The 25903-nt window shown below is 45.6% G+C and overlaps 2 protein-coding genes across 2 annotated transcripts in view; one reads left to right on the top strand and one right to left on the bottom strand.

Annotated features, from left to right (window-relative positions):
* Nucleotides 1-25903, top strand: part of LOC137424937 (ras guanyl-releasing protein 3) — a 100941-nt gene that overhangs the window by 47348 nt on the left and 27690 nt on the right. The window contains exons 12-15 of the mRNA XM_068112844.2: nucleotides 152-256; nucleotides 3213-3328; nucleotides 3485-3629; nucleotides 5332-5368. Coding sequence (XP_067968945.2) covers nucleotides 152-256; nucleotides 3213-3328; nucleotides 3485-3629; nucleotides 5332-5368 — 403 coding nt within the window. The remainder of the gene's footprint in view (nucleotides 1-151; nucleotides 257-3212; nucleotides 3329-3484; nucleotides 3630-5331; nucleotides 5369-25903) is intronic.
* UROC1 (urocanate hydratase 1) overlaps nucleotides 1-25903 on the bottom strand; it is a 369204-nt gene that overhangs the window by 315714 nt on the left and 27587 nt on the right. The gene's annotated exons all lie outside the window — the stretch shown is intronic.

Below are 25903 nucleotides of genomic sequence, written 5' to 3'. Positions count from 1 at the left end.
AGTGGAAGCCATTATTGTAGGTCTAAAAATCAAAAATGTGGGGGAATTAAACCATATGTAAGGATGGCTTTTGTTTGCTAATATGTACAATGCTTTAAAAATTTGCCATGCTATCTTAATGTCTTTCTTTATCTTTCCCTCATAATACTAGCGTTCTCCAGCAACTAAACCCAAAATGCTGGGGGAGTGGTCCAAAGCCATGGCAAGCCAGCCAGACCCGGCGACCATAAACCGTCACATCCGGCGAATGGTGGAGGTAAGGAGAAACAAGGTATTGGTTGAAAAAACGTTTGTCAGATACGTGTTGTTGAAAAAAAGAATTGCAAATTGCTTTCTCCCGATTTGTGTCGTGCTTCGTTATATTTTTTTCTGGAAGTAGATCGATGCAATTAAATTGACATCTGGGAAAATGGGATACTGCAACAGGAAGTGCATCATCTAAAGGTGTGTTAGGCCGGGTGTCACGTCTGCAGTGTGAAGGTTTTGGGTCTTATCGCATTATTCATCAGAACAGACATTTGCACTGATGCAAGCAGAGGCAAAATACCAATTAGTCATGATGATGGTGTGAGACTCGTCGCTTTCGACGAATCTCTTCCCTTCGTTGGTGTGTTCATTAAGCATTGTGCGTTGTGCTGTCCACGACGTGACCGTTAAAATGGGCGGTGAGCACTGAGCAGATGCCAATGAAAGGAAAAACCTCCACAGAGAAGAGATTGAAGTGATAGAGGTGTGTGCTATCCCTCTCCCACTTTCTATTCCTATGAGTATCGTTGGCTCCAGGTGCAGTAAATGCAATGTGAAGTCTGATGCACATAGGTGCAGCAGACTGGCCAGGTCGTCGGTATGAGGACTGCTGCCCTTGATGTCCATAGTGGACACAGCTGTCTGCAGATGCTGCCCAGTGATGCCTAAATTGGTGCCACCACTGACTCATGGGCACCTTCATCCACGATGTAGCGCTGCCCAGGCTGACCTACAGGTTTGATATCTGAGGGTCCTTCTCATAGCCTTAGCCTAAAGAGGCTTCCCCCATCTTTCCCCAGGCTGGTAATCTTTAATTTAAGCTCGAATTCTGGCTACGAACTCCAAACTTGGTGCTGAGTGCAAAAGTTGCAGCATCGTGAAAACTTCTCTGCTTGCTCTTGCATGGAGTGTGAGAGATGCCACTCGGTGTTTCAAATAAGAGTGGCTCAGGCTGGTACAAGTCAAATTACGAATGTTTTGTTTCCGATACCAAATCTAGTCTCGTGGAAGAGCGTGATTGGAATCTCAAGACAGGAGGTAAATACCCAGGGACTTATTCTTTCACTGATAGCAAGTTTATGGGCTCTATTTTATATGAGCTTGCATCTGTCCTTGCTCATTGTGCCGTCTTCTACTTCCCTAGCTACCAAAGGTCACATACGTTCCTCTAGAAACCCACATCTGCACACACTCCCAAAGTCTCGATTGGTTGCCCACCTGCATCCAATCTCCCCATGGACAAAGGTCTTGAACACTGTACAAGTCATTCCGATATTTGAAGGAAATGCGTGCAATAGAGTATGCCCAGTCTGTGGCTGGTTTTGGATGCCAGCTTTGCTTATATGGTGGACCCAAGAGATCTTTGGATGATTTGAGGCTGAGAGGTTGAAGAGACTAAACCTCTTCTAGTGTTTGACCACGAGATAGATGTGGGTTCATTTATTGATCCTTCTAGAAAGACAGGGTACACAGAGATTTGCCAGATTGAAGTACGTGTTCCATTTATCGGATCAGCATATAATATATTCCAAATCGGCAGTGTAGTCTGTCTAGCAGAGGGACGGGGTACTTACTGTATGACATAACAGGGAGTCACATGCAATAAGGAGAGAAGGTTTTCAGGGTATCAGGAACGTCATTTATTAATTGAGGAACAATATTTGGCCAAACACACTGCCTTGATGCATTCCATTCTCCGCTGGGAAAGGGGAGGAAAGGGTTCCATTGATAGCAATGCATTGACCACATGAGTGGAGCAAGTCAGAAATCCAGGAGCAAGTGACCTTGACGAGCAGAGCAGGACGACAGACCGTGATAAGGGGTGTGTGATAAGGAGGAATCAATTTGATTTTGGTGAAGAGAATTTTTTAATTCTTAAATGATTCTTCATCATTGAGTGGTAGAGCCAAAAACGAAATATAACATGATATTTAAAAAAGTTGTGGATGACTTATGACAAAACTTGGTGGATGAGTTGGTTCGGTGACAAGAACAAGCTGATTGGATTTTGGTTCTGGTCCGAATCCAGATTTGGACTATCAATGGGATACAAAACGTAAACTGTTCAGCCTGGCGGAGGTATGCTCTCTACCGAGTGTCGTTCTAGCTTTGCACCTGTAATCTATAGAACATCTTTAGGTGTTGACCCGGTGTACCCAGTGAATTCTCCTCACTGGGGTGGGTTTGATTGCTCCTGGCATGTCTATAATGCGAGATTATTGAATATAACGCTCGTTTTCTTTTTTTCCAAAGAAGACACATTATTTGTTGATATGCATCCTATAAAATTAGGGACACATTACCATAAATGTGTTTCACAAATCCCAAGCAATTATTCGCACATAAATGTGGTCACTGGATACATTGTAGCAAAACCAGTATACGTACATTGGCATGAATTTCAGGCAAGTTCTAGCTGAATAGACTGAATTTCCTACTACTTAAATGTAGTGCATTTGGGGACTTTTACCCAAGTTTTTCCCCTTTTTTCACTTGCCTCTGTCATGTTGATTCTGTGGCAAACCACAATGTACCTGAGTACTCAGAAAAATTATTTCAAATTTCAAAAAAAAAGAAAAAAAAAAAAGAAAAGATTTCAAATGTTCAAAAAGGTACCAAAGATGAGAATGCTAAGAGTTTGTAAAGAATGTCCTAACTTATGCATGCCGTAACTTACAGTTTGTAAAGAAAGTGAAAATAAAATGGATGACAAAATAAGTGGGAATTCACCGCTTCTTCCACACGAGTTTGCGAGACTTCATTTTCGACTGAAAATTTGTTCCAATAGAAATTTTGTTCCCGCTTTGCCACAATAGGGAATTCCTGAAGAATCTTGAATTGAATTTTTGATGAGAGAATCTAAGCTGAGTGAAAAAAGCATCTTCGAAGGTGAAAAATCTAAAAACATCTACCTACATCAGCAGCATAGCATATCCGAAAATATCAATCTACCTTTTGCCTTACAGTCTGTTTTTAAAAAGTATGATCACGATCAAGATGGCTACATCACGCAGGAGATCTTCCAGACTATAGTCGCCAATTTTCCTTTCCTCGACTCCTTCTGTTTCTTGAAAAGAGATGAGTATGTCAAAACGACAACTTCGTATTACATCATTCATTGTCATTCTACCGATAAAATGTGATGTAATCAAGACATTGGATCTCTGCACCATCTGTTTGCCAGGTAATTTTCACATGTAATAACCCTCACATTTGTATGGGTTGTTGCTCACCACAGGGCCGGCCTCATCAGCAAAGAGGAGGTTGTTGGCTATTTCCTCCGAGTAAACTCCCAACGTTGCAAAGTGGGCAAAGGCTTCATTCACAATTTCCAGGAAAACACGTTTCTCAAGCCAACATTTTGCGAATACTGTGCTGGATTTGTGAGTACGCTCCCCAAACCTTCTCATTTATGTGTTAGCTCTTACACGAGCCTCGACTTAGAAAACAAAATAAGAACAAGTACAGATACATTCAAAGTACACCGCCCCCATGCCAAATAATTAAATATCCTCCAGGGCGGCATTGCTGGGGCGCCTCCGGCGCCCGGCAATACCACAGTGCAGCTCATCTAGACTGTATTGGGTGAGAAAGGGGTACAATAATTGATTGGTTAATTGCATAATTAAAATCAATAAATGATGATCATAAAATATTTTCTTAATCAATTGGCTAATAGCATACCTAAACCACTAGTGCTTCATCGGAAGCTGTAACTTTTTGAAAATTAATTTAATAAGTCATTAATCCAAAAAATAATAATAATTGATTAATCAATACATAAGGAATGGATTTATTGATTAATCAATAAATCAAAAATATCCTTTACAGCTAAATCACTTGGTCATTATCATATCCAAATATCAGCTTCCTAGCTCAAAAGGTGCCTGAGATATTGCCCAGATGAGAAGGAAAATAAATAAATGTTTAATAATGAAAATAAATAAATAATAATCATAAAAAATTAAATAATTAATCAATTGGCTAATATAACACATAAACCACCACCATTTCATCCGAATCTGTAACTTAAAAAAAGAAGAAATTAAGTCATTAATCGAATAATTAAATAATTAATCCATTAATTGATTAATCAATAAATCAAAAATACCCTTTACAGCCAAAATCACTTGGTCATTGTCATGTCCAAATATCAGCTTCACAGCTCAAAAGGTGCCTGAGATATTGCCCAGATGAGAAAAAAAAAAATTCTTCCCGAACCAGAAACAACGCGTACATAACTTAATTAATCGATAATAATTAAATAACAAATCAATTCATTGATTAATCAAAAAACAAAAAAATACCGTTTTTGACAAAGTACTTTCTCACTATTGTGCCGAAATTTCAGCTTCCTAGCTCAAAGGATGGCTGAGATATCGCCCGGACAAACAAACAAGAAAACAACCAGAGTGAAAACCGAGTACTCCCTTTCAGCGTGCGTCATTGCGGAGCCCCCTTCGGTGCCCGGCAATGACGTTATGCAGCACCTGGGGATTGCATAGGAAAGGTGCGGTGTACAACATGTCAATCATTTCATTTAACCTGCGAATTATTTCAGCCAAATCAAATTATTTAAGGAAAGTGCAGTGAAATTTCTGAGGTTCTTGCTATATTCGGAAAAGGATCCCACTAAACTTCATATTCCACATTTTCCCCTATTCCTGTTTTTCTTAATCTTTTCTAATCCCACTAACTCTCTTCTCTTGCCCACCCACACTTTTCCATGACGACATTGTTTATCAGCTTTTTCTCTCTGCTTACATGTCCCTCGTCTACTCAGTCCACTCAGTACCCTTGTCCAATCTCCGTGACTTTAATTATGTTCCCTATGTAATTTATCTTTCCTCATTTCTCCATCCTACCTTGTATGGCAACTCCTTCTGCTCCATCGCTGTGTCAGCCTCACCAAGCAATTCATCTCATCCACGAGTCTCGATCTGTTAAGATTATTTTTTTTGCAGCAATGGTAATGATTGTCAAAATTCACACAACTGACTGTCAGACTGGATCAATAAATCATAAGAAATGTAAATATTACTTTGAGAGTTTACAAGTGTATTTACATTTTTGCAATCCTCACAGTTCTGGGGGCTTGTGAAACAAGGATTCAAATGTAAAGGTGAGAAATGGATTGTGATGTATCCAAATTCACGTTTCATTGCATTCTAAGTATAAATGTATTTGCAGGTAAATGCATCGAAAAGAGAACGGATAATAGTAATGTAATGGGGTAAGGTTTAAAAGCGCAAGGGCAACCCAGTTTTGTGTTTCACTAATACCCTTAAATTTTGTCACCTTGGCAAGGGTTTTGTGTCACTTGGGTAAGATGACCAGGTAAGAGGGTTAATCAGCTCGATCATGGTCTGAAAAAGCAATACAAAAAAAAATCAAAAAAAATCGATATATATATATATATATATATAAAAATATATATATATCTAAACATATATATATATATATATATATATATATATGTATATATATATATATATATATATAAATATATATCTAAACATATATATATATATATATATATATATACAGTGGTACCTCGGCTTACGAGTTTAATCCGTTCCGTGACGGAGCTCGTAAGCCAAATCGCTCGTAAGTCAAAGCAAATTTTCCCATTCAAATGCATTGAAATGCTATTAATCCGTTCCAGCCTCAAAAAAAAAACACCAATTTTTTTTGTTAGGTGCTTTTAAATAACAAAAATGTACTTTATAAATAACAAATAATGTATAAACAAGCACGACCTCGTATATACTGTACATAATACAAGAGAATGTAAAGAAATAAACTGGACCTCTATCCATGAAGATATGGAGAAGTTGTTGTTTGTGTGGTTGAAGGAGAAGCAGCTCGCAGGAGATACCGTGACCGAGAGCATCATGTGTTTGAAAAGATTGAAACTCGGATATCGAGCACAGACCACGAGGTGTTTTTTCTTTTTTCTTAATCTCGGTTTCAGTGAACTTTTGCTCTGTGCTCACGTGTACTGTACCTGTACCTGTAATGGTACGTCAGAGGATGGCACCTGTTGTCATCATATTAAGTGCAAGATGTTCTGCATCGTAAGTTGGTACACCGTGGTCTTTCGGCGGTGTTTAAGCCGGCCGTCTTGGCTTCTGTCACCATTGGCATTGAGTCTTTCGATGTAGGTAGGTCGTTGTGTGCCGGTGCCTTGGCCGAATTCCTTCATTGCTGCATTGTTAGCTCACCTGGTTTTTTATACCACATCTTTGGTTATCGGACCAGCGAATGACGTCATCTCCAAAGTATGGCTTATTCTCACTTGTCTTGGACGATCTTCTACTTCTAGCCTTCCACCGTGCATTTGGTGTCCACTGTACTTACTGTACAGTGCCTGGTAAAATTGATGTAATGGGTTTTTGACCATGAACCGTCATGAACCGTCATGAACCGTCAACGCCATGAACCGCTAACACTCAAAAGCCCATTTATCGCGCCTTATAAAGCAAAACGCAAACCGAAAGCCATGCCTCTCAAGCGAGGCGTGCTTCCGTGGTCACGTGATCCACAGGTGTAGCTCATTATACCCGCACGCGCGACACGCTTTGGCGGTCACGTGACCAGCCACTCTGGAGGCGGGGATCCCCGCCGATGACGTCACCGGCTGGAGCAAGGAGATTCCTCGCTAATGTATTTCGACGATTGCGTGTTTTATATCCAAGCAGAGATGCTTTCACGGCAAGATAACCACGTGACCGGACCGGAACCGACCGTGACCGGAACTAAGGGGACGACCGGAAAATTCAAAAAAATAAATTTTTTGAGCTCGTACATCGGATCTCGGCTCGTATCCCAAAGCAACAAACCGCCCGAGCGACGGCTCGTATCCCGAAAAACTCGTACGTTGGGGCACTCGTAAGCCGAGGTACCACTGTATATATATATATATATATATATATATATATATATATATATATATATATATATATATATATATGACGAGAATAGAACCATGTTCCACACCTTGAGTTCAAGAGATAACAAGATTTAATGATGAACCAATATCACAGCGCTGTGGAGGGTGTAAGAGTCATACCATTCACAATTGAACAGCATGGCCACATACACTCCTAGAAAATTGGCAACCCAGAGTTTCTTTATATACACAGAATTATACAAAAAATCTCCGTTGAAAAATGAGCACGGACAAAGGAAAAACTGGCTCGACCTCGACATCTCCCCCCGAGAACCTATCTTCTTTGGCATGAGCAAAGGGCAAGATGCGGGAGGGAGAAAGAGCACCGTGACATTCTCAAAACTTATCTTCCATGTTGGCTTTTGGTCAAGGACAGACAGACGCGTTTTCACTAGGGGGTCTAACGGAGCAAGCGGTTTCACTATCTTTCTACATTTTTTGGCACAGTTGGAAAATATAGCATAGTTAAAAAGCAAGAGGGAACATAGTAAGCTTAATCCTTTTCACAAAGCAACCATTATTAAATGCAAACCACAATTACATAAGGCACAATAAAAGGCATGATCTCGACATTCCCCCATTTGGTCTCTACGAGACTACGTATCACAGAGACCAGGCCACATCGGCTTTATTTGCAAAGCAAAAGAGAATAGTGTTATATGTGGCCACATCGGGCTTTATTGAGTGTTGTATGTGTGTCCTCCAAGGGCATGCCACGCACATAAAGTACCTCGCATGCATGTTTGAAAGGTGTCATGTTGTGCGTGTTTGGAACATGAAGGCTCAGAACATGAAAGTCCATTAACGTTTCGGATCCACAACGAAGGCGTCTGGTCCAGATCAGGTTCTGCCCCGCCAGGGGGCCTGCTACCTCCCCTGCGGAACTTGCTCCCCCCACCCTTTGCAGATGCGGTCCTTGCAGATCTTCGAAGTTAATCAACGATCATGCCCATGAGATCTCTCACGTGCTGCTGTTCTGGGGAATACATAATGTTGTCAGTATCTTGTGTCTCATGTTCCTGGTCAGGGTACAGAGCGTTAAAATCCTAATCACTTGAAGCAAAGAGATCCGAAACATTTGAAGCAAAGAGAGGGACTTCCTTTATGTCAAAGTCTCCCATGGACGCCTGGTCGGCTTGCGGGTCTAGGATATCCATGTCGGGTCCCTCGACTGCCAGACCCAGCGTCGCAATCAGATCCATAGTTGGGTCGGAAGGGGGTGTACAGCTGTGAGCTTGTAATACATAAGAGGCGTTAGCCAGTACACGCAAGGGGTTTACCACACAAGTATCACAGTCATCACAAACATCAATACAGGCATCAGCCAGTTCCCACAAGGGATTTTCAACACAAGTATCACAGTCATCACAAAAATCAATACAATCTTCTGAAGCGCCGGTCACATCTGCCTTGTTGTAGGACCCATTCAGGTCGACGGCCTCTGTGGTCAAGATCATGGTCTTCCGACGGCGGTTTCTTCATCGTCCATCCTGAAAAATACTTTCTTACACACACCATGATCAAATTCCTAGCCCCCCCGTCCCACCAATTGGCATTTAGTTACCTTATCTCTCAGATGGTTGGCTTATTCATAGCCGCATTTCCTGTGTCGTGTCTTGAAATTCAAATGCCATATTTACTTTCACCAATTTCCGAAAATACCTTCCTTTTAATCATTTTCCCTACATCTAATAATACATGATTTACCAACCATTTCCCCCCCCAACCATAATCGGTCAATGGAAATAATCGGTATTCTCCCCTTCAAAATTTCACTGTTATCCTATCAATACCTGGACATTTTTTCCCTTCCTTCCTAGATACGCGAATTTCACACCAGTATAAACCCACTGGAAAAATTATCTGAAAAATAACGAAATCGTCTCCAAGTTCTCTAGCTAATCTCCATCCGCAATCACCAACTCTACCCTCCTGTGCATTTTGCCTTAGGTTTTAGAACCTAGAGTCTACCAAAACAACAACAACTAGCCTCCCAAAGCCATTTCCCTGCAAGAGCGGGGGTTAGCCTTGCGGTCCCCATGACAATCTTCTTCATTTTGCTCTATCACCTCCCTTTGAGCAATAATTAATTGATGTGATTCCCACGTACCTGGTGGAGTTTGTTCACCTGGTCTGCAGAGCCGTGATCCAATCTTCACCAGCCCCCAATCACCTCCTCGATTGGGGTCATTCTGCATGTAGCAATCTAACACAACGTTTTTAAACGAAATTCACAACTTTACATTCATTGGTCCCCCCAGTGCAAGTCAAACCCTTGTATCACCTTCTTATCACAAAAACAACAGTCCATAACTAACCACTTTCCTTTATTTCCTGTCTTTTCCATTAACTTTTTACAACCTTTTCCTCTACTTCCTCAACAATTCCCAACAAAGTCACCTGTCATTGACAAATAATCCATCTGAGTCGACTTTCCAATCCAATCATCTTTGCACTTTCCACGACCTTCTTCACACTTCCTCCCAAACCTTTCCTTCAGACACAACCCACATGAGTTATGAATACAATTTTCCCTTTCAGGCGCGTGTCTAGCCACTCACAAAGTGTCCACAAGACAACGTCACCATATTTCACACCTCGGACCAGCCAGGGGTCTATCGAGAGATGCATCCTCAGGTTAAAATCACCTCAGCTCTTGAGAGCTCAATTTTGTTCCATGGCCTATTCTGACCCATCTTGGCCCACCACGGCCCACCACCACCTCTACCTTCTGCCAAGCAAGAGGCAGGAGCATCATTACTCCTTCTTCCCTCTGCCCACCATAACTGGCAGACAGACAATGGCGAGCCACAAGCCCCAACCCTACAAGGCTCCAGCTCCCATCCAAAGGACACAAACTCCCTCAGACTGGCATAATCTCTTTGCCAGCTTATGTACGAACCAAGATTGCAAACAAATAGTTTTCCAAACAAAACTCAGTTGTCACCCTATTGCACCATATTGGCAGAATTCACTTCAGCTCTCTACCACTCTTGTGTCGAGTGGTGCCCCAAAATGACATTGCACGAACCCTTTCAATACCTGTCTAAACCTACTGCCATTTAACGACGCTTCCCAGATGACGGTTCCCCATACACTATTCTGGCACAAAATTGTTGCATCCCACAGATGCCACGATTATTTGAACAAACTCATTTTCCTAATCCACCTTTTCAATTTTCATTTCAATTTAAAGTTAATCCAATGTCCTCTAATACCTCTCTTAGCATCCCATGCACCTGTTGCAGACACCTGTTTTAGCCTCTGGCCCAATAGCTGCCCAATAAACAAATAATAAAAAGAAAATAACCTGATCTATTTATTGAAATAGACCTAATTCTCATGTTGGTCAATTTTTTCACCCACTGTGACTCTCGCGTCAATCCTGCCATTCCCAACCACATTTCCAGCGAGGATGACGTCACTATTTCACACCTTTCCTTCCTTGAACAGCGGGAGTCCTCCATGAGATGCATTCCGATGTAAATCACTTCAAAGTACCCGAATAGCCCTCCCTGGAATCGCACCTTTAACATTACCGGCACCGCCCTTTCTTGGTTCAAATCTTACCTCTGACAGACACAAATCCACTGCTCAACTCTATCCTGACGGACTGCATCACTGAAATAAATCCTGGCTTCAAATCAACTTTCTCAAACTTAACTATGATAAATCTGAAATAATCGCATCATCTTCCTTCGAACTCAGAGCACACCGACCAGTATACATCAAACATTGGATTCATATTTCCACAGACCTCCACCACTCTGTTAAATCCTAAACATGCCCAATGGGCAATCCCCTCTGCTCAGGGCTGCAAAATGCTGGATTCTAACCTTCCCAAACACAGCTCTTGTCCGCCAGGCTGCAAATTCAAAGCATTTTCAGTCCCCCTTTTCCCATACACTAGCCAGTGTAAGCCAGCCAAACATAAACAAAGAGGTTCCAGCGAGCTGTGACCTCCATAACTCTAAACAACTCCACTGGCACTTTTTAAAACAAACTTTCCCAGTCACTTACTAAAATAAAGTGCAGCTCTTGTCCGTAGATATACGTTAACCAAGGTTACATGAGACTTGACAACAATAGTACTGCCCCATGGAGCAAGGCATCAGAGACAACTCCCCTCCACCTTGACTTACCCCAGGTAGAATTTGGCTACCTACAGAGAAAGTACCTGCACAACACATTTACAAACCAATTCGTCCCCTCGTATTAGGGGACATCACAAATGTTCCACCACAATTCACAGCAGGTGACCACCCACCTGCCTTCTGTCGAAGTCCAGTTCAATTTTCTGAGTTTCCATTCACAGACAGACAGACAGACGAACCCTCAACGTACTAACAGGATGGTCTCACAGAGGCCATTCCATTCAAATCTGTAGGCTGCCACGATTCTTCCCGCCAGGACACACCATCATAGTCACCATAGTCACACGACACGTCAGCAGACACAGTGAATGACATTCGACACCATAACAGACACCGCAGACACTGCTCCTCCTTGATCCATATCTGCAGACGCAGTCAGACACACCCAGTCGGACAGACAGACTGGCTCCACATTACAACTGCAAACATCCGAAATGACAACAGCTAACACCAAATATTTATTGTCCCCCTTTCAGGGAAGTCAAATCAACCACCATTAAAGCACAAAACAGAAAACGACCATATACTCAGAGTATATACCATATACTCAGAGTGAGACCCGAAAATCAAGCAGACAGACCGACAATCGAACCTGTCTTTCGACACTGCCGAACGACAAGTCTGCAGACACTGAGGGAGTGACATTCGACCCCCAGTAGACACCGCGGACACCGCTTTGGTCCGCACCTGCAACTCCATGGCACACCCGCAACTCCCTCAAAATCAGTGTTCAAAGACATGACTCCATGGACAGCCAGAAAGCCAGACAAATACGGACACACACACAGAGATAGACACAGGTGGGTTATCGCCTGCATTCTGTACAAATTCCATGTTCCTGTCCATAAGTTGGCCCATCAAGTGTAACCCCTTTCACGAAACCTTTTCTGAGGGTCAAATGTAACAGACAGCCAAGACGGACCGGCAAATAGGCAGGGGCAAACCCCGAGGCCCCAGACACCATCACCACACACATACCCCGCATCACATAGGAGTATCAATGAGCCGGACAGCAAATGCCATATGTCTTCGTCCCAAATCGAGGGCAAATTTTCACAATGGCAAACAATTAATATATTGTCCACATTCATCTTGGTCACCCCAACCCATCCTGGCTCTCCCCAAGAGCTCCGTGTCCGGACAGACAGACAGATAAACAGACCGGGTGAAACCATAACCATCCATCCTTCCGATTGGACTCAGCACACGTCATTCTTGCCTTCATTCAACGCATTCTGCCATCCCAAGTCGGCCAAATACAAGCCCCGGCCATGCCGTTGAATAAACACCCAGTCGGTTGACAGCCTATCATTTTTGACTTTTACTCCCATTCTCCCTTGCTACATCTGGAGAGCCGTTAATGTGGGGATGTAATTGAACACTTGTTTTAAAGCCCTGTCTACACATGCTCTCCATAACATACTCATTATTCCCTGCCAATTTTCCCCAGCAGACTGAGTCCCACATGGCATCTCAAAATCTAAACTGATACCTTTTATTTCTTCCTAAATGTACTCAATTAATTTTTCACCTTCACAACATATAAATAATATCATTCCAAAGTACTCATCCGGATTGCCCAACGCCTGCAGGCAATTTGGGGAACCCCTTGTCAATCAATGACACACATCAATGACACACACACAATAAACACAAATACACGCTGCAATGACAGATCATTCATTCCCTTATACACACATACCATGTGACTGACACTTCATTTTCCATACAATACAGTATAAATTCATGCACACTCCATATACTTCCTACCTGTGAACTTACCTGGCCCCTTGCTGTGAGCCTATCCATCCCCTTCAGGCTCACCTGTTGGTTTCTACCTGGATTTCTTTCTTCCTGTGCTTTATCTGCTTCTTCCTCTGCTCTTGAAGTCTCAGCACTTCTCCTGCCTTTCTCCTATCTGGTACCTGCGCTTTTCTGATTCCAGTTTAATTTATCCTTCTCCAAAAATCACATAAACATTTCCTATTTCCACATATAAGAAATAACCAATATCTCCCTTGAGATACAAAACAAAAACACTTCCAACTCTAGCATCCCAAAGACTTCCTTGGAAGCATGCTCGACAATGCAGCACCGCTTCCACTCAGCACACAACATACATGTGCTCACTCCAACACATCACTTCAAGCTACCTCATCACTCGCATTGTTCACACACACGAATGCATCCCCTGCTTGTGCACAGCATGGTCCGCATTCCTGTCTCGATTCTGTCCCACCTCGCTGTTCCCCGCGAGGCAGCTACTCCGTTACCCCGGTAACCTGCCTGCATGTCTCGGCTCGCGTGTTCACAGCTGGATTCCACACACCTCGTACATTATAATCCTCTCTGTTTTATTTCTCCAGATCTAACCTCATCTTTTGTCCAGAAAGAGCTAATACTTGACCTGCCTATAGCATATTGTCAGAACTCCTTCCTTTGGGTAAAAACTGCACCGGATGTGCATGCCTTAAATCCTGAGACAGGACAAAGAAGGCCTTGAGGGGGGGGGGGGTTTATCAGATACACACATCCAGTGTGTAGCTTAACTTAAAATACTCATCGTCCTACCTTCCTTGGGCTAGTCCCTGCAGCGGGTCGAAGATCGGGCCGCCCCCCGATCTGTAATACCCTTCTCTTAACACAGTACTCACGCCGGAGTATTCTTAACACCAATATCTATTACCCATTCTTATCCTTATTCTTCCATATCCTTATAAAGGTGCAACCAGCCGCATCTTACCTGGCTCATTTTAATCCTTTATTCGCCTGACTCGGCCACCCGAATGCGTCGAATACATGCACTCCGTCTCCAGAACTCAAATCATTCTAGTTTACTTCAGATTGAGTATTACTCCGACATACCTTAATCTCCCTTAAGATATTTAATTAACGTGCACGGAACATTTTCCCGTCCATGCGCCCAGGCGGTCGCTCCCAGCGCACGGCAGCACGACCCCCATTTGCAAGAAGCAGCTCGTGATGCGTACAAGGCGCAAGGAAGCACCCCGAGGCCATCTACCGAAAAATCCTGCCTTTTAATTTACCGCGCCGATATTTCCCTCATCCGGTCCTCCCGCGGCGCTAACTCGCGGTCAATGCTTGTATAGCGCTTCTAACTTGTCGAACTTATCACCCATGCCAGGGCTTTCCTAAAGGGGTTCTCCCTTCTTAACTTAGCTTAACACTTATCCTGGCCATCCTCCTTGGGTCCCCTCCGTTAGTCCGCAGCCAATACTTTCTCTGGTTACTATCAACCCCATCAACTCCATCTTGTCTCTAGACTGCCCTGCCTGGGAAGTTCTTGGCTTTACCAAGAAGTCCCCCCTTTTTGCTAACTGACCCCCATTTCTTGGTTCATCAATAGACAACTTGTTACCCGAGCCAAATAGGCCTGTACTTACACACCAGATTCCAATTTGTTCGTGATCCAAGCACGGAACGACGAAATGGAAGACAGACAGCCTGAGTGAGTAAACGGAGCTCAATTTGGAAAGACCCCTCAGTATGAAAACTCACGTTAATCGAATCAGTGCTGGCCAGCCTCTCCGCTGAGTCCCCACAGGGTCTGCCTCCCAAATATCGCTCAGAGTCGGATCCCACTTCTGACACCAAAACTGACGAGAATAGAACCATGTTCCACACCTTGAGTTCAAGAGATAACAAGATTTAATGATGAACCAATATCACAGCGCTGTGGAGGGTGTAAGAGTCATACCATTCACAATTGAACAGCATGGCCACATACACTCCTAGAAAATTGGCAACCCAGAGTTTCTTTATATACACAGAATTATACAAAAAATCTCCGTTGAAAAATGAGCACGGACAAAGGAAAAACTGGCTCGACCTCGACATCTCCCCCCGAGAACCTATCTTCTTTGGCATGAGCAAAGGGCAAGATGCGGGAGGGAGAAAGAGCACCGTGACATTCTCAAAACTTATCTTCCATGTTGGCTTTTGGTCAAGGACAGACAGACGCGTTTTCACTAGGGGGTCTAACGGAGCAAGCGGTTTCACTATCTTTCTACATTTTTTGGCACAGTTGGAAAATATAGCATAGTTAAAAAGCAAGAGGGAACATAGTAAGCTTAATCCTTTTCACAAAGCAACCATTATTAAATGCAAACCACAATTACATAAGGCACAATAAAAGGCATGATCTCGACATATATATATATATATATATATATATATATATATATATATATATATATATATATATATATATATATATATATATATCTATCTATAATTCCAGCAATCTCTGTGTGTGTGTGGTGTGTGTGTGTGTGTGTGTGTGTGTGTCTGTGTGTGTGTGTGTTTGTCTGTGACCGCTGTTTCTCGACAACCACGGGTCCGATATACTTTAAACTTGCCAGGTATATTGCTGGGGACCCGAGGATGTGCCTTTTCAAGGTTTCATATTAATCGGACAAGTAGTTACCGAGCTATGGCGATTTCTTTACCAAACTCCGCAAGCCGTTCGCTTTGGACCAAACCATTTCATGTAAATAGAGGGGGGGGGGGGGGTTCTATGGTCGTTGCGAATGGACCAAACCATTCATGTAAATAGAGGGGGGGGGGGGTTCTGTGGTCGTTACTGCCACGTGGTTTCAAAGTTTTTTTTTGTTGTTGTTGTTTGCACGCATGTTTTTTTGCACCCACGTACGGGCACGCCCTAGGATGTTTACACACACACACCCCTACACAAATTATTTTTTTTTTTTTTTTTTGGCAAGGAACGGGCACCCACGTACGGGCACGTCCTAGTCTATCTATAATTCCAGCAATCTCTGTGTGTGTGTGTGTGTGTGTGTGTGTGTGTGTGTGTCTGTGTGTCTGTGTGTGTGTTTGTTTGTCTGTGACCGCTGTTTCTCGACAACCACGGGTCCGATATACTTTAAACTTGCCAGGTATATTGCTGGGGACCCGAGGATGTGCCTTTTCAAGGTTTCATATTAATCGGACAAGTAGTTACCGAGCTATGTCCAAAAAACGATTCAACCAATCAGAGAGCAGCGAGCTATCACGTGTGCCGAACGTGCCGAACAGACTCTGCCTCGGACGGCACATTTGAGAGCGTATTCATTTATTTCACGTTGGCAAACTATGTTGGCGTTAAACTATGTTTTAAAACTAATAAAAACTAATTTGCGATTCTTTCGCTTTCCTGCACGTTTGTGCACGCTATGGCGATTTCTTTACCAAACTCCGCAAGCCGTTCGCTTTGGACCAAACCATTTCATGTAAATAGAGGGGGGGGATTGTCACCGTACTCGCAAGCCGTTCGCTTTGGACCAAACCATTTCATGTAAATAGAGGGGGGGGGGGGGGGGGATATAATTTTAGATATAGATATAGTACGGGCATGCCCTAGTATATATAATCAGGAGATTAAATCAGACGCAGACGTAGCTTCAGGACGTCGATCTTTAATTTTCGACAAGCTTTCGACCAACAAAGGTCTTCTTCTTAGTCGTCCCCAAGTTCAACGGAAGTTCCTCAAGTATATATTACTCAAGTCGTGTCCCCGTGACTTGCATATATATATATATATATATATTGTTACCGGAGTACGGCACTCCCCTTAGGGGGGGGGGGGTGTTAATCCCCCCTTCTATTTTCACTGGCCGTCTCCGCTCCTGACGCTGCACAGCTACCTCCGGAAAGGCAGGTGCACAGCCCCGTTCGTACCGCGGACAGATGTTAATTGCCGAGCGGTTTTAGCAACCGCGGCACAAACTATTAACAGAAACTAACCCGATTCCGAAACGTTGGCCAAATCGTGCCACAGGTGTTCAATGTGGAAACCTCAAAGACGAACGGATGTGAAGAAGAAGGCAAAAGGTAGGAAATACGAATATAATTTATTACTACTATTTACAATTCAAAAGAAACCAAGGAGAATGGAAGAATAAGAAAATAATTACAGAAAGAGGGACGGACCAGAAGGACACAGTGCAATGCTAGCTTACCTATGGCAGTCTTACTTACAACCCCAGGACAGAACAAACAAAGACAGACTCACACGAATGGGCAATGAAGGCAGGCACGAGTGGCTGGAAAGGGGGGAAGGTTCAGCTCGGACCAGAGGACGATCGGGCCGGGAGGGAGCAGCCGCCGACTCTCCACACTCTCGTTCGTCCGGCGGCGTTGCCTCGCGGCCACGGGTCAAACTGCCATTAGAAACTCAACCCCACCCAGCTGCGGTGGATTCAGCGGCGGTGGACTCCTCACTCATCTGCTGTGGGGGCTTCCTTGGTCAGCCGCTCCACTGGACTCTCCGCTCCTCCTCAACTGGACTGGACTTGACTGGGCTTCGGTGCACTGCCAACTCTCTCACGCATCTGCCGTTCTTTTAAAAAGGCTTGCGCGTGCGCTTATATAACGCCTCGGGCGATCAAGCCGCCGGCCTCCAGGACACACCCATCGGTGAGCCCGCCTCGGCCCTGATTGATCACGAGGGCTCACCGACCCCGCCCTTAGAGGAGGCGTTGGCAAGGCCACGCCTTGTTCCCAGCGCTGGGCCGACTCCTCCCACCTTCTGCTCCGAGATGACCTCGTGGCTAATGGAGTCTTGCTGCGAAAAACCACAACCCCACAGCAGCAGCAGAATGCAGCAAACCGCCCAATGCATTTGGCAATTGATGAAAGGGGAATGTGAAGGGCATCTACCTTGTTTGAATTTGGTGCAATGGAGTGTTAATTAATAGAAGACACAGCCTTAATCTAATACACATAATAAGGAGATAACTACTGAACAAGGAGGAAATCTATGATTTGCTACATGATTGTTTATGGAATAACTACGGGCATGACCTTTGACCTTTATACAACAAATGGAGGAAGGAGGGTGATGTTTCCATATACACAAAAACACAATTCTCAAATCCATAACACTGCACCCTCCTCCTCTTAGGCACGTCCCGGGCCTATTAACTTTTACCTCTAGTGTGGCACGTAGGTGTAGTTCGCTCTACATTTAACCTGACCCTGAGTGTGACAGTTTTAAACCATAAATAAATATGTCCCGCTGCTCCATTGCACCCTGCCTAACAGACTCACGCCCACAGCTAACCGAATTGCGGAATTGTCTTCAAACTACAACATGAACGATGGGGGAGCATTATTTACAGTTACTCTACTGGTATTTACAAAACTAACCCAGGACCTGTGATTGTTATTTTGGGGGGGGGGGGGGGGGGGGGACAGCCTGTGCTGCATCGACGCACCAGAAACCACTAAAACGCATCAAAACACCTTCAAGCACCAATCGGTGAACAGTCACCACAGTTCATAATGAAAAATAAACCAACAAACCCCTGGTGGTGTCTTGCTCTTCGGCTCCCTCTGCTGGCTATTGTTATTCTTCCAGATGTTGTCAACTTCGTCTTCTTGCTGGCGGCCTATTTGGTGGAAATAAAACTTGCACAAAACGTGTCCATTGTTGTTATTTATGGCCCACAGGGCCGACTAGGGGTGGTTCACCTGTGGGGCATAGGTGCCTTGTGACCAAGGTCCGCCAGCAAGATCTCGGGCCATCATGGCCGGTTCCAGCAGAGGGGCCACGCCCCAACCCATGGGGTCCATCAGTGGTGCTCAGCCACAGACATGTGGTCCATAAGTGGTGCATCGATGCAGACAGCTGGTTGCGGGAGTTTCGGGCACACAATGGCGGACTCCCGCACGCTCCCCTCGGTGCCCAGTGGTGCACAGTCCTCGGGTGGGAGACAAAAGAGACAAATGAGCGAGGGGTAAGGTCACAAGGGTACACATCAAACAAGGCAATGCAAGACGAGGTGCGTATGGAGAGCGAAGTGAGAAAGCTCGTCCCTACCGTACGTCACCCCCCCTGTTACCTACTCTACCCTTGCCCTTACCCCATATGTACAAAAATATACACATTTACAAATTCGTCACTACTGTCTCGTCTCCCCTATATTTCCCCTATACCAAATTCGTCCCCACAATCCCTCTAACCATATTTGCCATCACCCAATTCATCATCAATCCTCATAAGGAGGGAGAGATGGAACACAAAGCACAATGTCACACCCACGTCATGATGCGTCTCACATTCCAAACATTTGCACCAAAATAATAAAAACAAACCATGGCATGGTGTGGAGTTTTGTCACCTCAGGTGAGTGGATGTGGATGGTGCGAGGAGATTCTTAATCCTGACTATCCTCTAAATGACTTTAATACACTTTACACTACCCGGGGTCTTTCCCTGCCAAACCATTGGCCGTCTTACTCTATGCGGTTTTTAGAACCAAATTCCCATTGACCAAACTGTGGTGCTTCATCAATTTGGGGTCTCACTCCCCCGATTCAACTCCCTGTGCCCTTGCACAATTTCAGGACTGGGTAGTGTGGCTCTCCCAGCAGGTCTACCCACCTGCACACCTCCACCACTGTAGTTGCCTCCGAGCTTACCTGCTCCTTACCCTAACCTATCTACTGGGGAAGGCCCTCTGGCGCTCTCCCCACTCGGTGCCCTCTGGCACTGGGCTACCCGGGTCCGTCCTCCGGATCCTCGGGCCCCATCCACAACTCTAACGGCTCCCAGAGCCCACCTGCGGCCTCACCTGGCCGACATCCCCACAGTGGCGGAATGCTCAACCAACTACACACACTAACAGGCCACACGCCCAGCCATTTCCACGTCACTAATACACCCATCCAAACACCATTCTTCCACACGCACCACAGATGCCAATATCCAGCCACAATTTACCTGTACCCTCTACCTAACACTTACACTACCCTCCCCGGGTATTCGTGAGGGGGGTCCATCCTCCTTTCCCCCATCCACACCTTCGCACCATCCAATCCACTCCACAGTTTCCACCATACTCACTCCATGACCATCTATTCCATACTCCATACATTCCATACTCCATGTATTCCACACAACCATTCTCCATTCACCTGTAGTTGCACACCTGTGCAATCACTCCTACTGGTGCTTCCTGCACCCTCCTTCCTCCCTGGACCATTTGGTCAACCCAACACACATCACCATCACTCATTCATACACTGCTCCATACACCTGTTCAGTTGCACACCTGTGCAATCTCACCCGGTGCCACCTGCACCCTCCTTCTTCCAGGACCTCAATCATTCAATACAATGCACAACCACAATTGTTCCTCATACGCTACTTCATACACTTTCACGCTCAATACAACTCACAATCACCTCCCGAGCATTGCCCCGCAATTCCTCATTTGCTCGATATCAATACTCACTTACACGGCATCATCTGCTCTACCTGGTGCCCTGCTAAAACTCGCGCTTCCCAGTCGCCCCTTACATTATTGCGCTCCCTCGTCATTATCATCCAACTACCCTCTCTATGTCCCCACTACCTGTCCAACGTCACTACCTAACCTTACAGTTACCTATGGTCATCTTCTCTAGATCCCTACACACTTTATCCTAACCCTCCCGGGCTAGTTTTCACTGCCAACCCCATAAAACTATTGCTCCTTTGCCCCTGTTGTGAGAGATGGCAGAGTTGCCATCCCACCACATCGGGCATCTTCCACTACCAATTTGGCCCATCCAATTTCAGCCAATCAAAAATTTGCCAATCATCCGCCAATCATTCTACCAATCATCAATCTGCCAATCATCAAATTTTGCTTTTCATTTTCGGGTCCAAAACACTATCATCATCACACGTCTACTCACTTAAGCCTCTCGGTGCGCCAATTCATGCTCAGAACCTGGCTTCGCCAAGTCGAGCCATGAATGCGGGTGGTTCGTTGCCGGCGGTTGGATCCGTCCGGCATTCGGTGCAGGCAAGGGGGTTCGCTCAGGCCGAGATCCCAAGGTCCACCTCGGCGCGGAGCCTTTCGGTCTCCTGCCTGATGACCCGATCTCGCCCTGCCGGAACGCCTCAACCACAAAGGGTCGCCGTGCCGACCCTTCATACCGGGCCGCCCGCTCCGCTGAGCGGAGCACGGACGCGACCGTTCAGAGCGTGGCCCGGCGTGGATCGCGTACGGCGGTTCTTTCGAAACCACCGCGGTTACGATCCCCGCTGGTTCCCGCGGCACGCAAACCCCGGCACGAACCGAGGGCCCACTTCGGCTATAAGTCGATCTAACCGCTAACCCGTTTAGCGTCGATGCTCCACTTGCATGCTTACACCCCGCAGCCCGTTCCTTGCTCACACATCCAGCTGTCTCCATGCTCTTCGTCATTGCACCTTCTCTGACACACCCTCCAGGTTCACTCGTAGACTTCGTCACACACCTGACCACCGCACACTTTAGCACACACACGTTGTTCGCACACCTCACCAACACACCTCTTCGCGCCCCCTCCTCGGTCACATCCCCTGTGACAACCACGGGTGTGCACTCACTTGCACACCCAATCACGTGCTTGATTACTAACTCGAGTGTGCATTCCCATACGTGCTCTACCATTCCAGGTGTGCATCCTTCCATTCCAGGTGTACATTCTCGCTCACCTGCCACAACCAACTCACGCTCCGTGTCACTCTCATTACTTTCACCACCACACTCGGTCGCGCATTCACCCTTACTCTTGACAGAGCACTCTGTTATCATGCACTCCGCTGTTACACACCTTTCTCGCACATCCTCTTGCGCACACTCTTCCGTCACACACTCCATAACACTCACCACAGGTGTGCATTCTCCCGTTACATCCCCTGTAACACTCCCCACTACGCGCTTCCATGTGCCCCCCCACACACGCGCTACAACCAACTCACTCTCGACAGCACACTCACTCCTCGGCGCGCACTTTTTCCTAACACACCCCATAGTCGGACCTCCTCGCACACCTCCTCCTTCACACTCTGTACCTGTCGCACAATTCACCAGTGGCCTCTCACGAACACCCGGGTCCAAACCAACCCCCAAGCCGACTGAATCTCCCCTCACACCATATACATTTCCGAGTATATCGCCACTCACCTTGGCACCTCGTCTCCGCACCTCCTTCGCCACCTGCAAACTCTTTATTTGGTTAGCAAGGACCCCATCACAATTTGAGCACCGACCTTGTACATATTCCATCACTTCCTCCTTTATCTCCTTCTTAGTTTCCCTCCGTCTCTTAGTAATTTCATTCACCCCCTCTTCCACTTCCTCTAATTTCTCCCTTACCTCCTTCATTTCCCGGTGCGCCCCCTCTATCTCTTCCTCTAACGCCACCTTAACCGTTTCTATGTGCTTCCTCACCTCCCGGTCTTTCGTCTCCACTGCCTCTGTCACCTCGTCCAAACGCTTTGTCAACCCCTCACGTACCATCCGACATTCCCTCTTCGTCGCTATTAATTCATTTTTGATTTCTTTTTGTGTCGCTTTCAACCCTCCTAGTACCGCAGTGTTCTTTTCCACCTGCTCCACTAGTTCCTTTTGTCCCACCGTCAGCTGTTCCACCCCCTGCGTCAACTCCTCTATGCCACCTTGTAACTTTGCCGTCCCATTTCTCACCTCTTTCTCCATCCGCTTCTCACCTCGCCTTACCTCCTCGCGTACCCCCGAGACATCCTCGCCCAAACCTCGTCTTATCTCCTCCCCCATTTCTCCCATCTCTTTCGTAGATGCCGCCCTCATCTGTTCCAATTCATCCCTCTGAGCATCCAGTTTACCTTCCAACCCGATTTTCACCTCCTCTATCTGGTTCCCCATCCGTTTGATTTCCCGGGCGGATTGCTCCCCTACTTCCCGCAATTTGTCGTCCATTGTGTTTTCTAGCCCCGTTAACCCATTCTTCATTCCTTCCATCTGGTTCTCCTGGGCAGCCATTCTATTTTCCAACCCCGTTAACCCATTCTTCACCTCTTTTATCCCGTTGTCTAACCCTTCAAATTTTTTGTCCAACCCCTTAAATTTTTTGTCCATACGTTCACTGGTACCCCTTGCTTCCGTCCCTCATTTGGCCCCCCATTCTGTTTTCCATCCCTTTGAAATTATCGTCTGTTTTTACCATAAAGGCCATCATCTGTTTCATAAACAGGTCCAAATTCATTGGCATCTCGGTCTCAGCTGCCGCAACCACGTGCGAAGCGCCGCCATTTTGTGTGCCTGAAACCCCCCCAACCACCTCACCATTTCTCTCCTCCTCCATTTCCCCCACATACATTTCCCCGAGGTCCTGGGTCGACTCTACTCCCTCTAATTCCCCCACCGGCATCCCGTCGCCTTGACCATCCATGGCACGATTCTTTTTTAAATTTAAGATGTTAAAATAAAATCAAATTTTGGCCGCTCGAAATTTGAGCGCGCTATTCGCGCTTCAGGTCCGAATCTCGCTCCCGACATCAAATGTTACGGAACCCAACGTCGGCCTCTGTTCCCCTTAGAGGGGGGATTAATCCCCTCTTCTATAACTGACTGACGTGGTCCCTGACGCTGCCCAGCGACCTCCGGAAAGGCCGGTGCACAGCCCCGTTCGTACCGCGGACAGATGTTAGTTGCCGAGCGGTTTTAGTAACCGCGGCACGAACTATTAACAGATACTAGACCCGATCCTTGAACGTTGGCCAAATCGTGCCACAGGTTTTCAGTGGGGAAAAGACAAAGACGACGGATGTGAAGAAGAGGAAGACGAAGGCAAAAGGTTGGAAATACGACTATTATTTATTACTACTATTCACACAATGAAAGAAACCAAGGAAGAAGGAAGGATAATAAAATAATGCAGAAAGAGGGACGGACCAGAAGGACACAGTGCAAATTAACTTAACTATGGCAGTCTTACTTACAACCCCAGGACAACACAGAAGACGGACGAACAATCAGACTTACACGGGGGATGATGATAGGGATGAATCGCTGGAAGGAGAGGAAGGTTCAGGTGGGATGGCAGGACGACCGGGCCGGGAGCGAGCAGCCGCCGGCTCTCCGCCCTCTGGTCCACACCGCCGGGATGCTCCCAGCAACGCGTTAGAGCCCGTTGCGGCAAGGCTGGTTGGCAACAGCGTCTCCCTCACTTGTACTCCCGCAGGTTGCACGTCTCTCTTCACAAGGCTTGCTGTCTCTCTCTTCACAAGGCTTGCTGTCTCTTTATTCACAAGGCTTGCTGTCTCTTTCTTCACAAGGCTTGCTGTCTCTTCCTCTCACTTATGGCTGTCTCTTTGCCGGATCTCCCGTCTCGCAACTCTCAGGACTTCTCCCAAAGGCTTCCGCGCGCGCTTATATAACGCCTCGGGTGATCAAGCCGCCGGCCTCCAGGACACGCCCATCGGTGAGCTCGCCTCGGCCCTGATTGGTCGCGAGGGCTCACCGATCCCGCCCTTAGAGGAGGCGTTGGCAAGGCCACGCCTTGTTCCCGGCGCTGGGCCGACTCCTCCCACCTTCTGCTCCGAGATGACCTCGTGGCTAATGGAGTCTTGCAGCGAAAAACCACAACCCCACAGCAGCAGCAGAGCAGCAAACCGCCCAATGCAGTTGGCAATTGACGAAAGGGGAATGTGAAGGGAATCTACCTTGTTTGAATTTGGTGCAATGGAGTGTTAATTAATGGAAGACACAGCCTTAATCTAATACACATAATAAAGAGATAACTACTGAACAAGGAGGAAATCTATGATTTGCTACGTGATTGTTTATGGAATAACTACGGGCACGACCTTTGACCTTTATACAACAAATGGAGGAAGGAGGGTGATGTTTCCATATACACAAAAACACAATTCTCAAATCCATAACAATATATATATATATATGTATATATATGTATATATATATATATATATATATATATATATATATATATGTGAAGAATCAGCTCTTCGTTTGCAAAAGAAGTCCACAATAGCCTGGAATGGCGCAGCTTTATTAAAAACCAACTTATACAGATCCGGAGGAGGCCAAGACATCTATAGCAAGAGCCAGTCTCATGCCACGTCAAGCCTTCCTGAAAACGCATTGATTCTCATTCACTTATATACGAATACGATTATCAGAAAATCTCCGAGAGAACGAAGCGACTGGCGAGAGTCCCTCCCACCGTTATCATTCGGGGGAGTCAGCCCTTCCTTATCATTTGGACCAAATGTTTCTCTGGGCTCCGAGAAAACAGAAATGTAACTCACAAAGAGGAGAGTGTATGCTTAGCCAAACAAACCCATATATTTTATGGGTTTGTGTACATGAGTAATTCAAAGCATGTTTATACAGAGTCATGCGTTGCTGTGATTAAAACAAAATATATATGGTTAACGATAGGTTCATGTCCTCTAGCCTCGAAAAGCACACGTATACAATTTGTTCAGCATGACCTCAGCGAGCCTTTTCTCATCCAAAACTAAAACGAAGCAAAAACCCTTTATTAACTTTATGAAATAGCATTTTTAGACAACATTTAAATCATAACACATTAGCAACCAACGTCTATAACTGAACTTTAGGCAATAACAAATCTACTACTTGACATTCCTTCCTCTTGTCTCGTCGAGACAAAGTATCTTAAGAGACAACGTGCCACATCGGGCTTTATTGAAAAATAATTGTGTAATGCGGGTATTGAAAAAATAATTGTGTAATGCGGGTATCTC

This window comes from Myxine glutinosa, chromosome 4 (assembly GCF_964187855.1).
Source record: "Myxine glutinosa chromosome 4, kmMyxGlut1.1, whole genome shotgun sequence".
Lineage (NCBI taxonomy): Eukaryota > Metazoa > Chordata > Myxini > Myxiniformes > Myxinidae > Myxine > Myxine glutinosa.
The sequence above is the reverse complement of the archived record's forward strand: the minus strand, read 5'-3'. Positions and strand labels throughout refer to the sequence as shown.